Genomic DNA, 17,052 nt, shown 5'->3' on the forward strand with positions numbered 1-17,052 from the left:
TAGAAAGGAGGGGAAATGATGGGTACAAATATGCAGTGCTGGATTCTTTAAAAAAAAAAAAGAGGATGTACAGTTATATTTTCAGATATGACAAGATAGGTAGGAGAGCTTTAAGAGGACTCATAGATTCCTTATTGAACATGACATGTATAGATGAGGGAGATTAACTATTTCTGTTTCAATATTTTTCCTGTTACCCTTTCATTTAGATAAGACAAGGTCTTAAGTCAGAGATAGAATTATTATTTTTTTCAGTCAGTCAGTCAGTCAGTCAGTGTTTTTTAAGTAAGAGTATTAACTAAAATGAGACAAGAAGCCTGGCTCACTCTGTAGTTAAGGTATAGTGCCTGGTTTTAATCTGGAATATTCCTGTTATGCCAACTGGACTAAATAAATTTAGATCCAAGTATTTCAGCTTAGTGCTAGGTGGTGGATCAAGCAAGACACAATTCATTATATAAGAAATATAAAAATGAACCTATAAAGATAATCCAATGATTTACAGTTACAATAAAATATGAAATTGTACAGGATTGGTGCAATTGAATAATATATATATTTAAAACCCATAAACACATTGAATTCCAGATTAGGTACTAAAAGAAGGATTAACTGCACTGAGGCAGATGTAGCATATCATCATAAAAGTTTTTTTTACTGGTTCCTAAATAAATGTAAGTGCCACTGAGGTAAAGAAAGCCCTGTGAGTTTGAGAAACATGGTCTAATCCAGATGGCACATCCTCATTCATGAGCCTTAGACAAGTATCTCTTTGCCTTAGATCCCCACCTATAAATAGTAGCCTACCTTACAGGGGTGCTGTGGGGAAAAATACAGTAATGTAATGTGCTTTTCTCATTAGCAGTGCTCTAATCAATTATTAATGACAGTTTAAGATACTTCTACTTTGCATCTTTTTCCGCATTTGGTTTATAGCTATTCTCATTGCATAGCAGAAGTAGGGAAAGAAGAGCCCCTAATTGTTCAGAGGCTTTCTCTCTCACTTCTAGGTCTTGGCATAATACTTTGCTCATCAAAACAACGCAGAGATCGAAACAAGTGATTTCTGCTCTTTTGGAATGTGAACTCATATTAGTAAGGTTTCAATGTACACAACATAAGGTCAATTTATTGAAATGTTCTGAGGGAACATTTGAAGCATTTTAGAACTGACCTGAGCCTCTTGGTGCAGGATATTACATGAGAAAGCTATAGTAATAGTTTAATTGATTTTTGTTTATACTATACAGTCACTCACAGGGTTGTTGTGAGGAAAAACCTAAGTGTAATGTGGGATGTATCATCATTCATTGCATCATAATTCTGGTGTTTGAGATACAAGCCAACTTCACAGGGTTGTTGTGAGGAAAAACCTAAGTGCAATGTAGGATGTTTCATTATTCATTGCATCATAATTCTGGTGTTTGAGATACAAGCCAACTTCACAGGGTTGTTGTGAGGAAAAACCTAAGTGTAATGTGGGATGTATCATCAGATGTGTGTGGGGGGGGCAGCGGGGGGGCACCATTTCAGTGCTTGCCCCGGGCGCCGTTTTCCCTAGTTACGCCTCTGATTAAATGGCTCCTGTATGAACCAAGTTTAAGTCTCCAGGTGCCTCCCCAGGTGAAATGAGGAGGGTGGTGAGCGGGGAGAAGTCTTCTCAATGGTGTAGGAAATATGGTTCCCCAATAAGCGAGGGCGTCCTCCATCTTTCTTAGAAGAAGGCGAGTTTTTGTAATCGACTTGTTCACAGCGGCTTTTAAAGTTCTGTAATTGTCTATCATGTGATGGCTGCTGTTTTGAATTGTCATTAGCCTGGCCTTTCCCTTCACTAGAGATGTGGTGGTTCTTCCCCTCCCAGGCACTGTATTTTTTTTTAACTGTTTTTTAAAATTCATGAAGTGAATTGTAATGATGTTTTATATTGGTTTTATTGTAACCCACTCTGAGACCTTTGGGTATAGGGCGGGCTAGAAATGCAAACAAGTGGAATAAAAATGAAAATAATAAATAAAGAGCAGCCCTTCGTTGCTGGGCTCCTTCTCTTTTAGGCGTCCCAAGGGGTGGAGTGTGCATGGATTCAGCACTGCAACACCTTCAGAGGGGATGCACGCTCCGGGGAGAGATGCAGACCAACCACTCTGCCGAGAAATGCTAAGGAATCCTCCCCATTGTCTCCTTCCTTGGGACCTTGAAACCAGGAGAGAATTTCACGGATCTCTTAGCAAATCCACCGGTTAGGACACGTGAGAGCTGCAAGGAGAGGTTTGTCAGTTAGGCTCCGTTTTAAATGCTTGCATGTTGAATGTTGGTTGTGTGTTTCGTAGTCCTGGAAGTGCCTTTGAACAATGATTCTTTCAAAGCGGGCCAGCTCTTCATGCTTTAACTCAGGGCGTCCTAAACTTGGGAACTTTGGCCATTGTGGCTAGGGGTGATGGGAGTTGTAGTCCCAAAAAAGGTTCTCTCCCTGGCAGCATCTCCAAGACAGGGCTGAGAGAGATTCCTGCCTGCAAGCTTAGAGAAGCCCTTGCCAATCTGGGTAGCCCACACTGAACCAGATGGACCAAGAGTCGGACTCAATCTATGGCAGCTTCCTATGTTCCTGTGTAACATCTGGGGACCCCGGTTCCCTGATCCCTGTCTAACCCATCCTTTCCCCCCAGGGAAGTCTCACAGCCTCATTCTCCCTTCAGCACTGTGGAGAACAAGGAAGGATCAACTGCTGACCGTGCAAGGTGCCAATTAGCTCCGGATATCAGGGTTTTCAGTGTTCCCTAAGGAGGCAGTGGGGCAGGGAATACCAACCTTGAAGATGTCAACCTGTGGCTTGATATATTGTTCTGTAGCTAAGATTTTTGTAAAGCACTGTGGGAGGTTCACCTGGAAGCAGTGAATAAATGCAAAAACATAAAATAAAATAGAATGAAATAAAATAAAACCAGTTTGGTGACAAGGCACTTTAAGGAATGCTGCCCCCTCCCCCCATATGAGGCTCCTTGCCCATGACGCTCCTCAGAGGAGACCCTTTGACATGCTCCTTTGACATGCCCCTTTGACATGCTCCTTTGACATGCTCCTTTGACCCTTTGACATGCTCCTTTGCTTTCTGAGATTCGCGTGAGAGGGCCACGTGAGACAGCACCACTTTTTCTGCGACAGCACCCACCGTATGGAACTCCCTGCCACAGGATGCAAGCTTAGTTCACTCTGAGCATTCGGTTTGGGAAATGGTGTCTGTTTCCACAGCTCTTGCTGGGGGTAATGAGAAGTGTGGGCTCCTTCCACCAGGCTCCAAACCTCTCCCTCTCCCCATCTTCCTCTCCACACACCCCACCTCCGCACCAATCTTTCTCAACGTCATCTGCTACGGCCACCATCTATCCACTCAGGGACAGAAGCTCAAAATCATTTGAGAAAACCCAGTAGCTTGGTGAAGTCAGTGTGAGGATGGAACAAGCAGACAGAGACAAAAATGAGTGGGACCAAAAAGAAAGCACCTGATTGACATCCAGTAAGTAGAATAAATGGGTGATGTAGATGTATTTCATTTGCTATTGATGGTTTCATGAGCAGATACAGACAATGTGCATCTGGTAGCCCCTCCTGGGACCCAGCCCAGGAGAATCGCTTCCCCAGCTCCTCTCTTGGCTGCTTGACCCTCTTCGAGTGATATCAGCCTCTTCTCTGCCTCTGCTCAAGCTCTCCTGGCTTCTCCACTGGGTGGGTTTGATCTTCTCCCTTCTGCGCTCTCACCCACCGCAGCAACCTCCACGATCTCCCTGGCCCCCCTTTTTACCCCACTGGCCCAGACCCTCTCCTGGCTTATTGGTATAAATGTCCCCTCAGGCCCCAATCCATTGGCATCTCTGGAGGGAATTTCTCTCCTGAGGCGGGGTCTCCGGCATGGCAGGGATTCCTTAGATGTATTTAATTTGCTATTGATGGTTGCATGAGCAGATACAGACAATGTGCATCTGGTAGCCCCTCAACAGCCCCTGGTGGCGCAGTGGTAAAACTGCTGCCCTGTAACCAGAAGGTTACAAGTTCGATCCTGACCAGGGGCTCAAGGCTGACTCAGCCTTCAATCCTTCCGAGATCGGTAAAATGAGTACCCAGAATGTTGGGGGGCAAAATGCTAAATCATTGTAAATCGCTTAGAGAGCTTCCAGCTATAGAGCGGTATATAAATGTAAGTGCTATTGCTATAGTGCTATCCATTGGACAGCTCCGAGGGCAAACGCTTCAGGACCTTGGCTAGCCCCAAACATGGTCCTAGAAGAGCTGGTTATTAAAGCAACATAAGGTGAGCGCTTCTGAATGCTGCCCAGATAGAGTGGATTGGCCCCTCCTCTCCCCTGGGGATAGCTCCGTTGCTTGAAGGGACCTTGCCCAGTTTCCCCAGTGCTAGTTCTTGTGGGGCTGGGGACCTCGAATGGGGCTGACCAATCCTCTGGGGAATCGCCCGAGTCCGAGAGTGAAGGAAGGGCTGTATCCTTGGGTCTTGGTGGGGGCTTCTGGCTCTGGTTGTCCTGCTGTGGGAGTCCTGGCAGAGCCTGGTCACCGGAGGTCTGGGTTGTAGGGACCTCCCACCCTGGCTCATCATCCCCTGAACTCTCCACCTCTCCCCCCAATGGGGGAAAAAACCCCATCCAGGTCATGACAGTTTCTTTCTCTCTCTCTTTTTTGTAAAATAGATTGGATTGGTTTTCAGAATGCAAAGAGTAAAAAGTAAGGAAAAAGAAAATAAGAATAGTATAAAATCAAAAGAATAGTCTGCATCTCCAAACTTACTATATACTTATTATCCACGAATAAAATACCATCTTATCATCATAGTTATCTGATCTGACCATATGTCCTTTCTAAGTAAAGTCCAAAGAAAAGGTATGATAACGGAAAAGTGGCAACCCTGTCAATTCTGAGCATCAAATTTAACCTGAATCTCTCTGGCTTCTATATCGTGTGGGTGTCCAGCATATTTTCTACCAAAAAGTTTTGAATGATTGCTTCAAGGCAAACTGAGGGCGGGGGGTGGGGGGAGTAGATAAAGGGAAGCAGTGGAGTAAAGTAATCTGAAATTAAATGCAGTTTTTCTCTGGTCAATTGAATTTAAGAATTAAAAAAAGACTACCACAAATGTACAAGAGCTTTGTTTAGAAGCCAATCCAATTAGTTGGCTAGTTAATCACTGATGGCCTCATCCATAGGGATGAGTGCTAACTGGTGCTATCCAATGAACTGAAAAGGAGAGCTCCATCCAGAGGCCAGGACCCTGGCAGCTGCAGAGCAACGTGGCTTGTCCCCAGCCCCCCAAAGACACAGAGACATAGTTTGGGTGAAAAGGGCCACAACTTTATTCACCAATAACAATAATAACCGATAATAACCCTTAATAACCCATAATAACCATGTGACCAGCCTAATTCTAACTCAAACCCCCAACGCAGAACGGAGTAGGCGAAAAAACTCCCAACAGTGGCCAATGCGTTGAGAGCCAAAAATTCCTACTCGGCCCCAGAAGGGCGACCAGTCACTAGACCCGCTCTGCTCCAGGGAAGGGAGGGAGGGGGATGCTCGGCCCAAACGGAAGAGCTGGGGCAGGGAAATAGTAATAATAATAAGAGAGAGACCAGCCCGCCCGCCCAAATCATTTCCCCCCAAGCGAACCACAATGACATCAGGCCCAGGGAACCTAGCTCAATCATCCCAAATGGCAGGGAGCAACTGGCTCCATAACATGCCCCTCCTACCCAACCAAGAAACGGAAGCACGCTTCCCAAAACCCAACTGGGCGCCCCAATGGGAGGAGCTGGCCCTCTTGAAGGCCCCAAAGACCGACGAATGGCCGCAAACCAGGACCCGAACAGGAGCCGCCGATCCGCCAGCACCTGCCAAGAAAACAAAAGGTCAGAGTGGGCACTGCCACCTTCCATTCAGCACACGTAGCGCCACACCACCGAGGACTTCCATCGCCCTCTCCTTTGAACGACGTCCTCTCTCAGCCCCATGCGAGCAGCCGTGGTGGCAGCCCCAATCCGTAAGGAGTGCAGTGTAAGTCCCTCCAAGGGAACCCCGGCCAAAGTCAAGGCCCTTTGTGTAACTGCCAGGAACTGATACTGGGTGAGGGGTTTGCCTTGTCCTCGTGCACAAAAAGGCAGCCCTCCGGAAAGGGCCCAAGATCCAGGTAACGCCGCAAGGCTTGCGTTTCGCGGCTTCATGCTCCTTACACGACTCTCCCTCCTTATGCTTGACTGCCGGTTCCCGAAAGAAAAGGCTAAATATAGCCACATATTCGCCCTTGAGGATCTTCTCCCGGGTAGCCGGGAGCAGATGGTCACCCAAGGGCAGACCCATAGCACCATGGGGGGAAGGCAAAATTCCCATGGGGTAAAACCCAGAGGTCCCCCCTGCACCTGAGATTGCTGTCGGCGGAGTTGCAGTGCCGCCCCCTCCAGGGGCCAAAGCCGGCCTGTTACCCAGCCACACCTGCTCTGCCGCCCCTTGGAGCCCTGCAGTGATCACCGGAAAACCCAACGGAGGACCCATGCCCCAAGGCTGTGTGTAAGGTGCCCCAAATGGGGCAGGTCCCCATCCACCCATGGCAGGCATCGGCCAGGGTCCAGAGGGCCACTGGCCGGTGCCGCCGGGTGGCGTCGGTGCAATAGGCTCACCCGGGGACGGAGGCAAAGATGGATCCACAGGGGGTTGATCCAATGGCAGCGGGGATTCCGGAACCGCAGGAGAAGGCATCGCAGGAACAGGAACGCCAGGCACTGGCAACACAGGATCAGCCGGCTCTGCAGGCAGCACTGGGCCGGGCGGGCCCTCGCCCTTTTCAAGAGCTCCTAACCTGTCAGAGAGAGATTTTCGTAACTGTGTTCCAGCAGCACCACGCGTGCGTCGAGGAACTTCCTTCGGCGCTCCAGACGGGCCAGCCCCCTTGCTTCCAACAGAATGGAAGCCTTGGCCTTCTCCAGAGCTTCCATTCTGTTGATCAGGCCCCTAATTAGAACCATCTCCCCATCATCCTCATCAGAGGAAGAAGCTGGAGGTGCAGGCCGCTTGGCCCCCTGATAGGCTGACCACCGGTTTTCTCCTTGGCTTTCCTAGGCATGTGGGCGAATTGCAGGGGCCCAGAATCACCAACCCCCAATGCCACCAAAAACAACCCCGAAAACCCCACGGGCAAAAGAACACGACGGGCGTGGAGAGAAGAGCGCCCAGAGAGCCACTCGCTGCCCTCCTGAGAGACCCCCACTCCGACCCCCCAAAGAAGCCAACGGAAGAGAAGAAGGTCACAAAAAATGCCAGTAACCCCAAGGCCAACCAACACCCCCACCCAAACGCAGGGAGCGGCAGGGCCCCAAATAGGTGCCACCAATCAGAGCAACCACCAGTCCCGCCCAGTTAGGCTGCCCAATACGCCCCAGGCCAGGAAGGCCCAACCCGGACAAACCAAAGGCCCCAAGCCCCGAAGATGCCGCCCCGGGGCCGATGCCGCCGCACTCCAGCCGCAGGCCGATGCCCCCTCAGGCCGCTAAAATGACCGCCGATGTCCGGGGAAGCCGCCGCTCGGCAGGTCGATGCTACCCACCAAAATATACCACTCTTCCCATCCTCGGGCACACCCCGCCCCCCGCCCGCTCCGGTTCAGGCCAAGAAAAAGGTCTATGGAAGAGCTCCTTCCTCCAGGGATGCTCAGCCCAAACTGAAGAGCTGGGGGGGGGGGGGAACCCAGCAAGGGCCCAAGCCCCGGCCGCAAAACTGAACGGGCCAATCAGGTCCCTTTGGGGCCTCCTGCGGAGCGTGGCTGGGACAAACTCCCTCCCCTCCGCAGGAGGCCAAGGGGAGGGGCATCCCGTGTGGCTTGCTTCTCTTTCTTGGGGGCAGCTTGTCTGGCTCTTCGCAAAAGGACCTAAGCAAAATACAAAAGAAAGAAATATTCTGATCAATGAAGATGCAGAACTCTAGCCTTAACCTCTATACCTCAACCCAATCTGTACTAATGTTAAAACAACATCATTTTAAAATTATCAACACCAGAAGACAACACGTAAAATGTTAAGATTTACCGATTTTAAAAATGAAGTGATATAACTTGCGATCATATGGGAGGGGGGAAGCTGTAATATACAGGGTGAAGACGGGCCCGTCAGAGTTCTCCCCAGCAGGCCGTCTCCAGTCCTGCTGCTTAGGAGGACACCCAGCGAGAGACGAGACTTGCCTCTCAGTGGCGCCAGGGGTAGCCATACTGAAGGGAGATGTCCATTTCCTCCTCCCGCTCCACGAAATACTGCCTCCGGCCGGCTGATGTCCACTGAGCCGCCTCTTCCCTCGCTCTTTGAGCCCGCCGCCGCATCAGCTCCCGGACGGGCCGTTGCTCCTCCGTCATGGGCCGGGAGACTTCCAGGTGGGCCGGGGGCGTCCTCCAAGGGATGAACGTGTCCCCCTTAAACTCCTGCTCTGCTGTCGTGCGCTGGGGACCAGGTGGAAGGACCGGATGCTCCGTGGAGGCTTGGTGGGCAGGGAGGACGGGTCGGTGGGTTGGTGTGGGACCCCAAGGCTGTGGCTGTGGTTGAGGGGCCGGCGGGGGCTGGCCAAAGGTCCTCCCAGCAAGACCGTGCATCCGCAAGCTATTTGCCTGCGCCAGGGAGGAGGGCCGGAGCATGAAGGGACGGGATCCCGGCGGCCTCCACACTGGCGTTGATTGTGGGTGGGCCAGGGAGCTAGGGGGGAGGTTGGCCATCGGCATGGCTGCTGGCCTGGCCATGGAGCTGGGCGGTGCCTTCCCCGCTGGTCTGCTTGGCAGGGCTGCCAAAGGCCTTGGTGGTGGCTCGGCTGTGCTTCCCGATGGTGGCCTTCCCATGGACATCGCTGGTGTCTTTTGGGGCACGCTCTGCCCGGGATGTCCCTCTGCACTCTTGGATTTTGCTGGGGGGCCCAGGGCATGGAACACCTGCACGGAGTCCCGCATCATTCTGGCCAGGCTGCTCCTCGGAGTCGGGGGCACAGCCTGGGCGGATCCCCTGGACTCTGCCCCCACTTTCTGCCTCTTGGTGTCCCCAGCTTCGGCTTCAGGTGGTAGCAGCCGTGCTTTCCCCCTTCCTGGCAGGACCTGAGGCATTCTCAGCAGCTTCTGGCCTGGCATGCTACCTGCTGGTTTGGTGGGCTGATGGGGTTGGACGGCCAGCTCCAGATGGCAAGTGGGGATCTTCTGTGCGGTTCTCCCTTCCTTCTGCTCCAGGGGTGCTTTGGCCGTCTCTCCAGATCTCGCCTCCCCCTCAGCCTTTGGGCTTCCCCGTGGCACCTTGGGTGCTGGCACGCTCTCTGCCCCTGCTGCCCTTGCCCTCTTTCCATTGTTCTCTGCTGGGAGTTTCCTGCCCACCAACTCCCCATATGTACGGTCCTTGGTCTTTTTGGGCGCCAAGGAGATGGGCGGCAAAAAGTCAAAGAGCTGCACCCTTGGCTTGGCGCATTGGGTGCCCTTGTCTCCTGGGGCTACCAGGTGGGAAGCCGTTCCCTTGGCGAGCACTTTGGTGGGCTCTGGTGGAGGAGGCGGGAAGAGGAATTCCGGAAGCAACTCCTGCTTCTGAACAAGGAGCTTCTTCCGATTTGGAAGCTGGATCCCCCCAGTGGGCGGGGCTGTTCCTCCCTTGGCCAGGCCTCGGCCCTGCAGCTGCGGAGGAGATGGTGGGTGGCGCTCCTGGGTCCCTGCTAGAAAGGAAGAAGAGAAGTCAGTTTTTTGGGGAAAGACAGAGCAAGTCTGTAACTTCATCTGGCTCATTCTTTGTGGGCAGCTTTCCCCCATCCCAAGGCACAGATGCTGAGGGAGTGGCATTCCCCCCCAACCCACATCAGACCTCCACTCTTCAACTCTTGTTCAAGCACAAGGTTCTCGAAGGGCTGGTGGGGCCAGTCACGGGACTGTCCTTCCCCCACAATGGTGCACACCCACCTCTGTGTGGTCCCAACTCTGGGATCTTCATTCTTCGTGCAGCACCGGTGCTGAAGCCTTCTGCCTTCTGAGTTGCAGGCTCCTTGATTTGGATGGCCAGTGTCTGCTCAGTGGCAGGAATCAAGACTGAAAGAGAAGGACGGAGGATGACCAGGGGATGGGTCAGGATCTGATCCAGAGCCAGCCCTGCCGTGTGGTAAGGGGAGGTGGTGGATGTCAGTCCTGAGGGAGGGCGTGGGAAGGTGGCAGGGCTGACTCCTTAGGGGGCTCGAGCAGTCACGGATGGGTGGGTTAAGGGGTGAGGGCAGCAGGAATTCTCATCCGAAGACAGCTTTCAAACACTGCACATCAGGGCAGACATTGAGTCATCCAGTGATCAGCTCTTGCACATTTCCCAAAACTCTGGGCTGTGTTTCAGAATGCATGCTCTGTTCCTATGGCCAGGCCTGGAAAGGTGCCCCCCTGTGTGGAGTGGGAGCAGATGGTGTACTCTAGAAATGCAGCCCCATGGCTACAGGGATGAGGGGCAGTGGTGAGAGAGCTGTCTATGGGGAGAATTGTTGGCCCTCTTGGCAAAGAGCCGGGGAATGCTTCTTGATCTTCTTCCTCGCTGGAGAAGATCAGGGCTCCGAAGAATCTATTGCGAAGACCATGGCCTCAGGAGAAGGATGGCGCCTGACACGTGGGAAGGACACAGGGAGCCCTAGGCGGCAGGACGCCCCTTTCCCAGCATCAGCACTCACCTCTGGACGCACGGCGAATGTCCGTCGGCTTGCCGCTCCTGGGCTGATCCGGTGGGGCTGGGCGGAACCCCCCAGCGGCAGCGGTGGTGCTGCTGCCTTCTGATTGCAGCCGGTGGGCCAGCAGGACCAGATTCCTCTTGCGCGCCGGGTCCGCCCTGGCCGGCTGGGCCAGAGATGTTCTTGCAGCAGGAGGGATGGGGGCAAGCTGGGCCAGAGATGTTGTCTCCGCAGGAGGGATGGGGGCAAGCGTGGCATGTCTGTAGCCAGGAGCCTCCCTCACCCTATGCAAGAATGGTGGGAACTCTTCCGGCTCTGGAGGTCGCAGCTGGCCAAAGGATGGATGGCCAAAGAATGGGGCCATGGGGCCCGCAGTGGGACGGCTGGGGGCCAGCGGCCCAAAGAAGGGTCCGGGGAGATGGTAGGGGGATGCCGCCGGCGAGCCAGGCCGCTGGTGCTCCCGTTGTGGCTTCCGCAGATCTCCCTCTGCTGGGTCTCTGTGGTCCCTGCTGTCCCTCCCTTCGATGGATTGAAGGGAGAGGTCAGAGACCGAGGACCACATGGAGGTGGAACCAATGGTCGCCGTCGGTGTCTCGAGGAAGCTGCTGGGCGAACCGCCTCCTTCCCCGGCCGAGCTCGCGCTCGTACAGGCAGAGCCAGCAGACGGCCTCTTTTCAGTCGACTCATCTGTAAGAAAAAGGAAGGGGGCACCTTGATTTCTGTCATTCCTACAACAGCCCTGCAAAGGAGGCCCAACTGATGCCTTGCTGATGGGAAGGGAAGAGGCAACTACCCAATTGCCCCGAGGCCTCCCTCTGAACCCATGGCTTCAGTCACTTGGAAGGAGGCACCCACCTCCCTGCTGGGACGCTCGGAGTATTGTCCCACTCTTCAGGTGAGGAAGCCCAATAACCCTGATGTGGAGAACTAGCGGCACTCATGCCCCGCTCCGCCTCTTAGTCCTGGAGGACTTCCAGAGGGGCTCCTGCATCTCATTGAGTTTGAGCAGGCCAGATTAGGTGGATGATGTGCATGCAGCTGCCACAGTCAGGGCACTTGTCTCTCCCCTGCTATGGTCTGCAACAGCAAAGAGTCGCTCTCCAAGGTCTGGGGTTCCCCCAACTGCTCAACATTGGCCCTCCTGTCGATGTAGGCCTACAGCTCCCATCATCCCTGGCTGTTGGCCGCTGTGGCTGGCTGGGGATTATGGGGGTTGTAGTCCAAAAAGAGCTGGGGAGCCAAAGCTGAGCAGGCCTGCTTTAAGCGAAGATGCTAAGAACTTTGCCTGGGACCTGGGGGATGCAGAGCACAGAGAAATCTGCTCCCCTCTGAGCACTCTTGGTTCCAGGAGGCCAGAGAATGTTGTGGTTCGAATCGGATTCCAGAGTGAGAGGCAGTTAGCCTGAGCTGAAGGGGCAGCCCTGGGAGGAAAGAGGCCCTCCCAGGCGAACCGGGGAGGAAATTAAGCAGAACCAGTGAAAGAACCCCTTTGCACCCATTCTGCCTATGGAAAGCCTCTCCCAAGCAGGAGTCGATTCTTTTGGATACTCAGCACCGTCCTGGACACTAGTTCAAACACACCCCTATTACATTCCCCTTCATTAGGATTCTGATTAGGACTGACAAGAAACGTAATTCATTCACTAATGACTCTGAATAATTTTCATCTTCCTTTTTCAACCCTGATGTCCTTTCTGTCCTGCATGAATTATTGCATCATGAATTAACCCTTACCCCAGTTTCTCCCCCACCCCACCTTTCTGATTCTAGTTCTAGGTCCACTTTCTCCATTAAGCCTTGGAGATTCACCCCTTCTGTGCCCTTCATATGTCACATAAGCACCATGGCAGATGTTTTCCTGTGGGGCCATTGTAAGAAGCTCTTTGAAAAGCCTGCAGTCACTCAAGCAGGGACTGATTTTGTGGGTCTTTTCAGCAGAAAGAGCCCCCTCCCTGTTAGAGTTAGAGGGCACTCTGCTCCTCTTTCTGAATGGAAATGGAGTACTTCAAACAGGCCTTGCTGTAGCCTCCCTCCCTCAAACAGGGATTCCCAGATGTTGTTGACTACAATGCCCAGAATCCCTAGCCGAAAGCCATTGCAGCTGGGGATGCTGGGAGTTGCAGTGAACAACATCTGGGCATCCCTGTTTGAGGAAAGACTGCCCCCTACCTCCTCTGTTATGCATGGTCACCCCTACTGGCAAAATCTAGATTGTTGACTTCCTTGCCTCGTGCCTGTAAGACTTTGGAAGGGGCCATCGATGATTCCAGATAAGAATGAACTATATAAGAAGGCTGGGGGAAGGGGATAACCTCTTTGGACAGAAGGTAGAACAAACTGGAAAGGGAAGGTGTGGTATAAAGTCAGATAAAGGAAAGCAAGGGAAATGTGACCCAAGAGCAGACACGGGGCACAATCCATCCAAATGAATTGCCACCGAGTCCCTCCTTTATTCTACCAAGAAAACCACATGGCTTTGTGGTCTCCAGGAATGGACACCAACTCACAACCTTCCCTTTCTTTTTCCTCCTGGATGGCACCATTTCCTACCTGCCATGATGACTGTCAACGTCTAAAGAAGTCCACTGGACAACTAAAACAACAACAAGAAGGACAAGAAGATGTTCTCTCTGGCGAGAGCAGACCAGGCAATCTCTCCAGTGAGAGGAGCCTGCTGTCCGTACTCCTAAACCGCTGGAAAGTCGGTTAGGGAGTGGGCAACTGAAGCCCGATGATGCGTCATTGTTTATCGCGGTCCCTATGGCGACCTGCAGCTGGTGGGGGGGGGGCAGAAGAATGTCGGAAGCGGGTCGTGATGATGCAAGATGATGTCATGGCCATCTTCACACAGGCTCTCTACCGATATCAAGCCATCCATCAAACCATCCATCTTCTTCACTTAGACGTTCAGAAGGGGAGACCAGACCCAAGTTCCGCAGAGTCCATTTCAAGTCTGTTTGGCCACTGGAAGTCTCTTTGGGGCTTGAATGGAAGTCCAGCCATCCTCTCAGCTTTCCTCTTTGGCATCAATCAATCAATTATATTTGTGCCCTACCCCTCCAGTACACTTCTGCTTGGGGTGGCTCAGTTAGTAAAATAGATATAATCTAAAGTCAAAGATTAATAAAATTGAAGAAGTGAAAAGATCAAGCTAAAACCATATTTAAAATGACAAATTTTTAAAGTTTCACATTAAAAGTTATTAATAAACCGCCTAAAACTAAGAACTAAAAAATTAAAGGACCTACCAAGCTATAAGCAGCAGATAAGACATTAAAAAGCATCTTTTAAAAGATATGTTATCGTGGTTGTTGTTTTTAAAACACTGAGGGAGTGAGCATGGCAAAGCTCTTCCAGGAGGGCATTCCAAACCGAGGGGCCACAACCGAGAAGACCACTGAGAAGACCGAGAAGACCCTGTCTCTAGCCCCCACCAACTGGCTTGCTGTTAGGTGGGTCAAACACTCATGAAGCCACTTGCGCCCAAGAGATTCTACAGCTAGATCTGACCACTCCCCTCTTCTCCTACCTAGCTTTTGGAATTCACACAACCCTGGTTCAGGAGTGCACCTGGCTCTCTTACCTTGGCTGGGTGCTCCACCTACACAGGTGGGGATCATGTGACCTAGCTAACTCTCTCAAACAGAAGTCGTTGACTGCTGTAGTCACTTTAGCCAGAAAATACCCCACTTTTGTCTGCGCTGCTTCCTTTGTTGATTCCCTTCTGATCTTGGCAGTGTGGAACTGAAGGACTGTACCACTTAGGGTTACCATATTCAAGCTTCCCAAATCCAGGTGGCCTGATTTGCAGATTTTGCAGATTACAGACAACTAATTTGCATTATTGATTGATTGATTGGACAGATTTGTATACCCTCCTTCTCTACCCTCCCATGTGATTGGATCCAGAGTAAAATCCGGAGTAAAATCTAGAGTAAAAAGCACATTTGAAATCCACGTCAATCCGGGTGGATCAATCCGGGGGCTCCCCCCAATGAGGCAGGGGAAACCATGTGGCTAAATGGATTGTAATTGTAGAGGACAAGAATGAAGAGCTCTTCACCACCTTATTTCCCACCAGAGTGAAGAGAACACAAGTCTTTCTTTGGGATACAGATCAATATTTAGTGACCATGTAATATTCAGCCTCATGAAAGACATGTGCTCCACCAGCCTAACAGCTTTGTGACTATGCAGTGACTGTTTTATTAATATAATAGCTTTTATGATCTTTATACTTCTACAGTTTTATCGCTTCATCACCTAGTATCTGCTGTTGCATTTCTATCACTTTGGTAGAATACAGGAGGGGCTGACCATTGCCTCCTCCCACGCAGTCTGAGATGATGCCTTTCAGCATCTTCCTAGATGGCTGCTGTCTGATATAGTACCAGTGGGGATTCGAACCGGCAACCTTCTGCTTGTCAGTCAAGCGTTTCCCTGCTGTGCCACACCTCTAACCATACTTGTAAATCGCCTTATACTTTGTACTGGTCTATGATCATAATCAAGATTGATTGATTGATTGATTGATTGATATTTATGTGGAGTCAGGGGCATCACTAACAGGGAACAGGAGGTGAAAAATGTCCCTGGTTTCATCAGGGAGCCCCCCCCGCCCCCCCCTCCGGGCTGCTGAGCAACTGCTCCCTCCCTCCCCCCTCTCTGAAGAAGAAGATGGGGAGGGGGCCCATCTTTACCTTTTGTCCTGGGGCCCTTGCTACGCCCCTGTGTCGAGTCTGCACATTTATAGGGTTTCCCCACCCGCACCCCCTTGTACAACTGCAGTTTGTATTTCAAAAACAATTCATACCTGTGGTCATTCATGATCCATTTTAATTCATCATAAAAATGTGTGTATAAAGACAGGTGGTTTCTGCACTTCTGCTTATGATAGAAGATGAAAACCTGAAGACTGAGTCTAGTTTGTTTTGCGGCAGATATTCTTGGTCGTGGCAAATCAAAGGTAGTGGGGTGCGGAAGAGAAAATGGGGTGAAATTCTGCTCCTGCACAGTCCACTGGCAAGGACTTTTCAGCCACCTGTTAATGGGTTAGAGTGAGTGAAGTCGAGAAGCATCCGGCCCGGTCAGACGTTCCAATTCCTCATCTAATCTGGGGGTTCTCAACCTTGGCTGAAGCTATTCTGGCTGAGGGTGATGGGTATTGTAGTCGAACGACATCTGGGATTTGAACGCAGTGTTTAAAAAGGTGCTTAGTTTTATGCTTGGGAATCCTTTCTTCCATCCCTCTCTTATTCATTCATTCGTTCGATTTCTACACCGCCCTTCCAAAAATGGCTCAGAGCACTTTACACAGAGAAATAATAAATCAACAGGATGGATCCCTGTCCCCAAATGGATCACAATAATAAAACACACACACACACACACACACAAGATAGACACCAGCAAGAGTCACTGGAGGTGCTGTGCTGGGGGTGGATAGGGCCAGTTACTCTCCCCCAGCTAAATCTTATGCTCCTTGCTGGGTGCTGGGGTTGCCAACGCTCCAGGATGGAGCCGGAATCAGCATCAATGATTCGGTGACTGTGGAACGCAACCTTGGAGGTTTTAATGGCTTGATGTGGTGAAAAATATTGGACAAGAATGTCCCATGGTGGGGAATCTCCAGGAATCGCTTCAGAATGGGCAGTCTGCATGGACGCACCTCTTCCTTTCTCCTTTGCTCTGATACCTGGTCAGCTTGTCACTTCCGAACAGGAATTGTGCAGAGAGAGTGTAAGCTGGGCTTGATCTGGCCTTCTCGTTGGACCTTGCCCATTGCCTTCATTTGTTGATTGACATTGATATCCTGCTCGTCCTTCCCAGGAGTCCAGAGCAGTGTCCATGGTTCTGTTCCTCCCCACAACAAGTCCGTGAGTGAGGTAGACTCCGCTGAGAGATAGGTGACCTGTCCAGAGTCTCCTGGTGAATTCCATGGCTGAAGCAGGATTCGAACTCGGCTCTCCCAGGTCCAAGTCCAACCCTCTCTCTCTTTAGAGGGAACAGATGAAACAGGGAAAGCAGCAGTGCCTCTGAGGCTGAGCAGACTGCCGGACCTTGAGTCCTGTCTCTGCCCTTGGAGATTTGAAGTTAAGGCTTCAAGGAGAGAAAAGACTTGGCTTTCAACTACCAGAGCTCGGGGGGTGGAGGAGGGAGTGGGGCGACGGAGAGCCAAACTGCCCATCTTAACGCTCCCCGAAGGGGGATCCCATAACTCTGATCGTAAAAGGTCAGAGCTGGCTGTCACGGCCTTTCCAGGCTCACTTCCAGCTGCTGATTGTTTCCGCCTTTGAAGCCCTCCATTAAATGCAGAGGCGTAACGATAGGGGGGGCAGGGGGGGCACGTGCCCCAGG

The 17,052-nt window shown here is 51.5% G+C and overlaps 1 protein-coding gene and 1 long non-coding RNA gene across 6 annotated transcripts in view; one reads left to right on the forward strand and one right to left on the reverse strand.

The window, feature by feature from the left end:
- The window catches only part of LOC128334164 (uncharacterized), a 45,107-nt gene that overhangs the window by 21,883 nt on the left and 6,172 nt on the right, over positions 1-17,052 (forward strand). For 3 of the 4 annotated variants that reach the window (XR_008311205.1, XR_008311200.1, XR_008311201.1), the window contains one exon: positions 2,052-2,265. This is a non-coding gene — a long non-coding RNA (uncharacterized LOC128334164). Of the gene's footprint in view, positions 1-2,051; positions 2,266-2,663; positions 3,600-17,052 lie in introns of those variants that run through there. The other variant, XR_008311202.1, reaches the window with a different exon arrangement.
- Positions 5,331-13,802, reverse strand: LOC128334161 (nascent polypeptide-associated complex subunit alpha, muscle-specific form-like). Of its 2 annotated transcripts, none has more exons than XM_053270494.1 (6): positions 13,246-13,802; positions 10,699-11,382; positions 9,956-10,081; positions 8,225-9,711; positions 6,672-7,915; positions 5,331-5,888 (listed from the first exon to the last, which is right to left on the reverse strand). In XM_053270494.1, exons 1-4 carry the CDS (start codon positions 13,250-13,252, stop codon positions 8,228-8,230), a joined length of 2,301 nt encoding a protein of 766 aa, XP_053126469.1. In that variant the 5' UTR covers positions 13,253-13,802; the 3' UTR covers positions 5,331-5,888; positions 6,672-7,915; positions 8,225-8,227. The 2 variants fall into 2 exon arrangements, with proteins under 2 accessions (XP_053126469.1, XP_053126468.1); XM_053270493.1 differs by having other exon boundaries at positions 8,225-9,714.

This window comes from Hemicordylus capensis, chromosome 9, assembly GCF_027244095.1.
Source record: "Hemicordylus capensis ecotype Gifberg chromosome 9, rHemCap1.1.pri, whole genome shotgun sequence".
In the NCBI taxonomy this organism is placed as follows: domain Eukaryota; kingdom Metazoa; phylum Chordata; class Lepidosauria; order Squamata; family Cordylidae; genus Hemicordylus; species Hemicordylus capensis.